This window comes from Sinocyclocheilus anshuiensis, unplaced genomic scaffold (assembly GCF_001515605.1).
Source record: "Sinocyclocheilus anshuiensis isolate Anshui unplaced genomic scaffold, SAMN03320099.WGS_v1.1 scaffold481, whole genome shotgun sequence".
NCBI classification, from domain to species: Eukaryota; Metazoa; Chordata; class Actinopteri; order Cypriniformes; family Cyprinidae; genus Sinocyclocheilus; species Sinocyclocheilus anshuiensis.
This window is the reverse complement of record NW_015539907.1, coordinates 729,436-739,048: the sequence shown is the minus strand read 5'-3', so window position 1 is coordinate 739,048 and position 9,613 is coordinate 729,436. Positions and strand designations below refer to the sequence as shown.

The 9,613-nt window shown below is 34.8% G+C and overlaps 1 protein-coding gene across 1 annotated transcript in view; it reads right to left on the bottom strand.

The window, feature by feature from the left end:
• Window positions 1-5,370, bottom strand: part of LOC107686250 (eukaryotic translation initiation factor 4 gamma 2-like) — a 13,295-nt gene extending 7,925 nt beyond the window's left edge. Inside the window, exons 1-7 of the mRNA XM_016483173.1 lie at window positions 5,263-5,370; window positions 4,417-4,542; window positions 4,070-4,172; window positions 1,318-1,449; window positions 1,082-1,148; window positions 831-982; window positions 612-722 (exon numbers count right to left, since the gene is read on the bottom strand). Of these exons, the coding sequence (XP_016338659.1) occupies window positions 612-722; window positions 831-914 (195 nt within the window). The 5' untranslated portion in view covers window positions 915-982; window positions 1,082-1,148; window positions 1,318-1,449; ... (1 more) ...; window positions 4,417-4,542; window positions 5,263-5,370. The remainder of the gene's footprint in view (window positions 1-611; window positions 723-830; window positions 983-1,081; window positions 1,149-1,317; window positions 1,450-4,069; window positions 4,173-4,416; window positions 4,543-5,262) is intronic.
• Between the last annotated feature and the right edge of the window lie 4,243 nt (window positions 5,371-9,613).

The following is a 9,613-nucleotide window of genomic DNA, read 5'->3' as shown; positions in this document are numbered from 1 at the left end:
AGAAAATCATTAACTGACTGAATATCTTTCGTAAATTTAATGAGGATTAATCAATATTTTATTTATGAAAAGAAAATTATACAGTGCTTTTAAACTTTTGATTTCAATTTCTGTACCTGACATTTCAGTTTTATTTATTTATACTATTGCTAATTAATTTGTTAAATGTTTGAAATTTATATTAGTCTAGTTTTTTTTCTGTGATATTTTTTTTAATAAAACCATAGACATAAAACAGAATAAATATGTTTGACATCTAAATATTTGACTTAATTTGTTTAATGGATTTTTTTATCTTATTGGAATCGGAATCGATAAGCAGCATCGGAACCGGAATCGATAAAATTCAAACGATACCCAACCCTATTCAAGGATCAATTTCAGAAAGAACACAAGCTGCAGACAATTGCTTCATGGTTGAAACTCATCCCTGACAATCCAACAAAACCACAAATCAACTCTCAACACTTATAAGTGTGCACAACTATCATATTCCTTGGTGAAAAACATAAATTTGTACTTTAAACTTATGGTTACTGGTAACAAGATCATTAAAAATAAGAAAACGTGAAAGACGAATTGGTGTTTAAATATTTATCAATCAATGGTACCTTGGCTTTTTCATGGTCGAGTCTGGGCCCCACAGTCCTCATTATCTGACAGAGACACTCCAGATCCTCTCCCATGTCCTTGAGCTGGACCCTCTTCTTTTTCTCCAAAAGCTACAGATAGTGTAGAGAGTACGAGTCATCAAAATCACTGAGCCACCACTAACCAAAGCACATAATGGAGTGGAACTAATAGACTGAAATGTTGAGTGGGATACACACTGTTTTGATGCACTTATGAAGGATAGATTCATGGATGAGGTCAAGTTTGCCGAGTTCTCCAATGAATTTGATATTGCCAAGCATCTTGATCTTGGCAATGGAACGCTGCTCCTCCTCCTCAGAGGTGAGAGGGTTGTCTTGTTTGTCGTAGACTAAGCGAAGAGACAGAGTTGAATGTTAAAAACCTGCAACACAGCATAATGTCTTGCAATAAAAAAACACCTAGGATGTTGGGGGAGGGAGTGACTCACGGTCAACATTTTTGGTGCGGTTTTCAAATTCATCTTGAAGCTTGGAAATTAGAAGTCTTCTAAAAGTCTGCAGGCAAATACACAGTACGGTGCACTATTAGAAAAATGAAACTACAGGGGGCAATTAATTCGGTAACCAATGATTTATTTGGGAATTAATACATGTAGCTCTTTCAGATTCAACAAACCTTAATGCGGTTATGCCATACAATTTATAATGGCATTCAGGTACTCACTGTGCTCTGCTTTTGTGATGACTGGATTTCAGGTGTTGGGCCATCAAAGTTTGGTGCATCCTCTGCCAAACGCAGACATAGCTGAGCATAGAGTGAGCTGTATTTGGGCTCTTCTAGGGCTTTGTCTACGATCTACAGGACAGATGACAGAATTAGTATGTTACCATAGTAATTCTGTAATGCATGAAATTGATGTCGATATCTATAGGTTTAAGTCATTATCCTAACATGTCTGGTATGACTTTGACAAAATGGTTTGGGTTTCAAACATATGAAATGCACCGTTGTTGCTTTAATGGTCAGAATCAGCATTAAAACATTCCTGAGAGCTGTGTTTTTAGGAGTGGCAAAGTAATTTAGCTAATGAATAATATTTGAACAGGTTTGTAAGATATATTCTAAATATTTATTTTAGTATAATTTCCACCACAGTGAAACAATCAATTGCATGAGTAAAACCCATAACATACACTGTCAAGTTTTCAGCAAGTAAGATATTTTTTTTATTTATTTATTTTTTAAAAAGTAGAAATGTATTCAAGAAGGATGCCATAAATTACATCACAATAGCTGTTCTATTGAATTTTACATTCAAAGAATGCTGAAAAATGATCATGGTTTACACACAAATATTATGCAGGACAACTGTTTTTAACATTAACAATAAAAAGCACCAAATTAGTGTATAGGAATGATTTCTGAAGAATCATGTAACACTGACGACTGGAGTAACTGCTGCTGAAAATGCAGCTTTGCCATTACAAGAATAAATGTAAAACAAAATTAGAACAGTTAAACTGTAGGGATGCACCGATACTGGTATCGGGCCCAATACTGAGCTCCTATACTCGTTAAAATGCCCCGATACCAAACAGCATGTGATAAGTGCCATATTCAGACAAAGAAACACAGACAACAAAATAGAGTTATTAGAGATAAAGGATGTCTACGAAGTACATGTATGCAAGTATTAACGCCTGTATAGCTGATGTGCGCGAGCTGATGAGCAAAGCACGCTGAGTGGATTGAGCACGCGGCGGCGCAGATGCACGAGCTTGCCGAGTGAATATACCTTTCTCACAGACATCACAGAGAGAGACTTCTGTTGTGTGATCTTTGATGTTCACTCACTGTGCACACGCATCATTTGGATTAAAACTAAATCGTAAAAATAAGACCATTTATATGGGCATTCACTATAAACATCATTTATTTTCAACCGTAGGCATACACGACTTTCTGGCGAAAGTGAATCTAACAGCCTGTGTGAAATGCGCTAGGCTGTACTACTTGTTCCTCTCATTTTGCGCCAGTACAAATACGTGCACGCGTTGCGTGTGTTTTGCTTGCTTTAGTATTTCTGCATTATATGAGTGGCTTTGGAATTTAAATCGCAGCACGTTTCAGATGAAAAAAATCTTCGAATCTTCACGACTTCTATTTCTGAAAATATCACAGTTAGGAGATTTATAACGAGTGGTTCCCTGCATTATTACAGCAAAGCGCGTGATTACAGTACTAAGCCGCTGCAATGGAGCAGCTCTAATGCTATTAAATTAAAGATGTACATAGAGCAAAAAAAATTAACAGTGAAAGTAACAAAAACTTGTAAAATACATTTTAATGGGCATAATTAAGTGGGAAAATAACCGAAGGATATACACAGTCAAACCAAAAATTATTCAGAGACCAGATATAATTTAATAATAATTTATGCTTTTATCCAAAGCGACTTGCAGTGCATTCAGGCTGCTCATTTTTTTTTTACCAGTATGCAGGTTCCCTGGGAGTTGAACCCACGACCTTTTGCGCTGCTAACGCAATGCTCTACCACTGAACCACAGGAAGAGATTTAATTTCTGATATTTTTTTTACTAGTGGGTGCAGGACACTATAGTTCATTTATGTAAATGAGGATAGCAAAATAAAGTAAACTGTGACAAATGATACCCAAAAATTCTTCATACAGTTGACTACCAGTTAAACTGATACAAATTTGGGACCAAAAATTCTTCAGACCGAGTCTGGGAAAAAAAATTTAAGTTCAGGTTTGCATGAACCTGGATGACAGCATGCCCAGGAGACTACAGGCTGTCATTAAGGCTAAGGGTTGCCCGACTAAGTATTGATAGTTGTGTAAATACTGTCATACTAACAGCTGTCTGAATAATTTTTGGTTGATTGTAATCCATTACATACCTTTCTATCAAAGTTATCTAACATTATCAAGCTGAATTTGTTCTGACAGTTTAACTCTAAAATTATAGCAAATAAACTGTGATAATGTGAGAAATGTTGAAGGTGTCTGAATAAATTATTGTTTGACTATCTATTTGATAAATGAAGTTAACCAACTAACATTATACATTCTCTTTTGGTTTCTGTACCCAATTTGTAAAAAATTTACAAACGCAATAAAAATATCAGTATCGGTACTCGGTATCAGCAAGTACCAAAAATAAAAGTATCGTATCGGGCGAGTACTGGAAAAATTGGTATCGGTGCATCCCTATTAAACTAATAATATTTCACAATATTATAGTTTTTACTAGTGTATTTTTTTATCAAATAAACAATGGCATTAGACACTTTTCAAAAGCATTAAAACATTTTTAACATTGGTGTATTTTTTTTTATGTACTTTTTGTCTAGACATATGTAACATGTCTACCTGGTTTCTTACATTTATATGGTTCAATCAAATTCAGTATGAAACCTGGTGAAACTTTTAAACAGCCAGTAACCATCTTACCAGCAAGATGATTCCTTTGAGGACAAGTTTAGAGTCTACGCCCACATTGAGAAGCTCAAGGCATAGCTTGTCAAACTTTTCAGGGGTCAGTTTATTAAGTATGCTACAAGAGAGAAGCAAGAGCAAAGAATAAACATCTTGAACCAGTTAAAACAAAGACCACTGTTTACCACATGTAATTTGTGCTTATCTGAGCTTGAGAGCATCAGCTGACCCAACCACAAAAACATGCTCACAAGGCTCAGGGCACAATGAACAAAAGAGCTCAAAAACAGAGGCTTCTTTAAACTCTTCGAATTATCGAATCTCTGCTGAAGTGAATATTCATTCTCCTTAAGGACACTCACCCTCTCACTTTCCTAAATAATGCATCGTGATGTTCTTTTTCATTGGAGGAGTTGACATCTCGTTTAGTGCTTCGTGAAGGAACCCATCTCTGAACGCTAGGCCCTGGGGTTTTCCCCAGGTACTCGCTGAAGGGAAACAAAGCGATTAGAGTCTCCAAAGTATATTACAAATCTGGACTGTTCTTGACTTAGACAACTTCAGAAAACCATTCGCACAACAACCACAAGGCAATGCATTACAGGAGTTGTGGAAACCATTTTAAAAAGCAAAGCAACAGTAAAAGGAATTGGTGGACCAGTTAAGACACCTTATGACTTTATCTTTAACGTGGCAAGTACTCCAATATCTGAGTGACTCCATTTTAAGACACCCATCAAAAAGAGTTCCCCAATCTCGAAATATTTTCAATCTTCAATTCAAAAATCCTTTTAAAAATTCAGGCAAATGCTTTACCCCTCGGTCATGAGTTAAGTTAAATCGATTGAACTGTCCACTTGCTCAAGGTGACTGGTGTGGCGTCAACGCAGATGATCGGGTCTAAAACGCAACTGAACCAGCGTGCAATAGAGAGAAATGCCAGTCAATATACAATGTTTATAGTGTTTCATCTGGAAGTAAGTCTATACACAGACAATCTTGACGTGAAAAGCTTCAACATTAGTAAAATCCCATTTAAACTGGGTGCCTCAAAATGAAGCCTTTTGCTGAATAAACAATTATGTAAAGATAGGCAATTTGTCGTTATATTTTAGGGTACATCTAAGCTATGTTTCTTCTATTGATGGATAACAAGTTAAGAAAAACTGGTAGCCAAGTCCTGGCCAATGTGTGATCTTTAATCTCACCTGAAACGAGAAGCACCCCCTTCTGCAATCACACTCTCCACTTTGGCGGCTTGACAACGAAGAATCTTCAAAAGAATAATAATCAAAGGGCGGGGTGGGGAAATCCGAACTGTATTAAAGAGAAATTAGAAAACACAAAGAAAGAAAGAAAGAAAGAAAGAAAGAAAGAAAGAAAGAAAGAAAGAGTCAATGAACCATGAGAAAACAACTGCCATGCTCAGAAATGGCTGCGTATTACACACACTGGAGTTACAAGTCTGATCAGATTTAACAGATTTAACCTTCCTCTAAAGATGAAAAGGCCTGCATCAGAGATTGAGATTAAATATGTTAAAAAAAATAGTTTATAGCACGAATATATTTGGTCGGAATCAATTTATCCCCTTTCATAACAAACGAGGCCAAACCATTAGCTTGCTAACACAGTAACGAGGCTAACAAAGAAAAAACGAGCAAACACTAGTTAACGTCTTTTAGTTTTCATTATTTCGAAAGCCTGAAAGACGACCAAAACACCTAATAGCAATAAAGTAAACAGACAAAGCTCAACATTTCCACTAATATTATAGCTTTTGCGTAATAGCCAGCAAGCATGCCGTGTTGGGTCATGTAATATTTTCCACGCTTCAGGACACAGAGAGAAGCCAAAATAGACAGTAATCTATCCAACGACTGACACGTATAACGTTATCGATATTTTATATAAACAGCAATGCAAGCAGAAACACTCTCAGGTGTTTGTTCTATAACGACGCCATTTTCTGCATTCACGCACTCATAACAGCAGCCATTTTATCTTAGGTTAAATACAAAAAAAACACCTACCTTTACTAAGGCAACTTCAGTTTTGATTTTGGTTTTGTTCTTCTAAAAGAGAAAAAAGGATGTATATAAAAAAAAATAGATATGTTTTTGAGAGTATTGAGACGGTAACCGGTCAGACACGATTGCAGCTCACTATGGTGGGTGAGAAATGGTGTGCGCGAGCTTCCTCCTGGCTGACTGCTTGACGTCACACAGGAACTTGATTTGTATTTGTCAGGACTTTTCGTTGGCAGTAATTTTCCGTTATTATGAGAAGAACCACATTGGCTACGGGTATTTTGGAATGGTCTCCTACAATTTTATTTATTTATTTTTTACATTTTTTAATTCTAATTTTAGAATCATAAATTTGATGATAAACAAAACGGTTGATCATAAACTCTCAAGTTTACATCTGGACAATGACGCTGCATCCAATGCAACCAAGTCAATATGGATGTTAGTGTAGGCCTTCACTGATATGATTGTATTTTAGAATATAATATATTTTGGACTCTATAAGTCTTTTCTGATTTCCTCTGATGAACTTTGAAAATAAATAAATAAATAAGTCTACGCTAGTCATTTAGGTTACTTATGTTTTTACAAATATGTGGAGCACAAAATGAATGAAAGATAGACAATCAATCAATCAATCAATCATAGTATATCAAGCATAGTATATGCAGGCTAGTCCATACTTCCATATGGCAGTCATTTCATGCTTCATGGATATATATGTGAAGTTATTTTAGAGGACCTGTTTGAATTACTCAAACTGATATAAATAATCTGATACAAATATGATAAATCTAATATATGCATATAGTTTTGCATAGTTCCATTATAGTGCTGTTGATATTTTGTGAAGTTATTGTCACAGAGCAAAGTGCAATGTTTCCTGAGGCTGCCACTAAAATGATGAAAGGTTCATGTTGAAATCTTCTGAGAATCTGGTATTCTGCAAAATATTGTTAAATTAGGAAGTTGTTCTTATGCCTTAGAAACACAGGTTTAAATGAACATAAGTCATTTCAGATTTCCAGTTTCTTCAAGACAAGCACAGTGAGAGACAGGGTGACTGAAGCATGAGTTAACACATTAGGCTATTTTCTCCTCTCACTATTCAGAAACAGCTACAACATATTGCATTATTGGAATTAACAGGGCAGTTTTTTTTAGCTAACCATAAGTGGTTTTTAAGTTACATGACAACTTTCCTTCAAGAAAGACAAGAAAAGGAGTGCAGAATAAACTCCTCCAATGACAAAAGTGAGGAAGAATTTGACATTAGTAACCATGAAAATGGCATGGAATTGAATGAGTTTTGACTGCAGATGAGAGAAAAGGGAGTTGGATAATGAAGGCTTGAGTAGGTGAGTGTTCAGTGTATTCAATTCAAGACAGACTTGTCTCTACAGAGAGAACAAGGCCAGCAGCATCAAGCAAATGGGGAAGCTTATATCACAAAGTGTGACTGAAAACCTGAAGATAAGAAACAGTGGACCAAGTGTGTCTGATCATGTGCGTTTAGACAGAATTGCCCACAGGCTTGTTATTGGCAACAAAGGGAGGTGCAAATACCCTGGCTGTGATGGAATAGTTGGATCAAGGGCAGCAATTACATCTTTGCATCACATAAAAAAGGAACTGCTTCTCGGAGTTTAGCAAGACGTGGGTGGGACTAATGACATGGTCACATTCTTATAAACAGATTGTGACATGCACACAGAGTATCATTTCTTTAGGAAATATGAAACGAAAAGGGGAATCATAGATATTATGTTCCTTCATACTTTAATTTGTAAATGCATTGCAGATAATAAAATACAGTAGAGATATGTAGGCCTACCTATTATTTAATATTGCAAAGTTCTTTAAATATCCATAAACTCACAATGAAATCATCTTTTGGATGTTTCTGAATAAAAAAAATAAAAAAAAAGAGACAAATGTAAGTCAAATCAAAGCATTTTAGCACAAAATTAAATTTGTTGGTTAACTGAATTGTAGTGCTTTTACAAACAATATTATATAAGTATAAAGTAAATATAAAATACACATTTTTGTTTCACTCAATTTGAGTGTCTTGGAGGTCAAAGGACGTAGAAAACATTTAGAAGTGTATATTGAAGAAAAATGTCTATATTTTAAGAGAAACCTTGTTCTTTATTTTTTTCCTTTTTCCTTTTGTGGTCTGAAGTTTTTGTGCCATAAATCAAACGAATAAAATCGTTATCCTAATATCCCATCAAACATACCATTAACATAATCCATACACAGTTAAATTGCACTTCTGACTTTAGCCACTAAATGGCAGTAGAGACCTTGTAAATATCCTTTCAAACAAAAAACAAAACAAAACTAAAGCCCAAAATACAGTTGCTTCCAAAAGCTGATCTATGAACAGTTAATTTGCACATATAAAGCTTTAATAATTAAACTGTAGGTTATATAAATCTGCCTTGAATGAATAGTTGTATGGCTCTTTCAATCTTATTGTATTCTTGTAAGTTTTTTTTAACTTTCATCATTAGCTACTACAGTAGTTTCTTCCATTAATTGTATTTATGTAATCCACCTGACCTTAAGGTTAATTAATTGCAGGAGTCAAACATTTGTTTGGTATACATTCATATTCTATAAGTGAGTCCTACTGTAAATCATCCATGCACACAACACAACCACTATCCATTGAGCTTGAAAGTTTAATCTTGTAAACTGAAGTCCTACAAGACCTAATCTTACAAATCCTTGCACATTGAGATTATTTCATTTTCTTTTGACCCAAGGTGAAATACAATTCAGTAAAATAATTAATTTATCTGACACAATGTAGACTAGATCTTCTAGACTTCCATTCATATATTACATACAGCACATATTTTTCTGCAGCACAAAGAACATATTTCAATTTAGTATTTGAAATTAACAGCATGTAACCATTATCATGCGAGCCATCGAAGGTCAGACATGAAGTGAATCAGACTACAGAGGATCAAATAAATATGCCTGCCACTTTTACAGATTAACCAATAATGCAATGTCATCTATTTATTCCTTTTACTGGACTGTAAAAAGTTCCATTAGCGCTGTACATATTGAAATATATTTCTAGGTGGCAGCTTGGGGGAACTGTTTTATTACAAATTTTAATGGCCCCTCTTTGACCTCACCTAAAGATGGAGGAGATAGGGTATAAAGGCCATCAAAATAGTAGCATCAAATATTCAAAAAAATCTCCATACAAGTTCTTTGTGCAGTTTTCTTTTTTTCTGCTTGTTACTTTGCAATTTTTGTTAGAAAATGTTTATTTATTCAGGTTTTGTAAGGTATCTAATATTTTGATATTTAATTTCCATGATCTAAATATTCTTAAAAATTAAAAGTTTGTTGTCATTTGGAAGTGTGTAGGCCTTCTTGCATTATTATGCTGATACATTATGATTATATATTCAGTGGCATAAAATGGTCTTTAAAATGACAATAATATCGCTTATCGCAATTATTTCTGGGGCAATATATCGCACAACAAAAAGCTGTTATC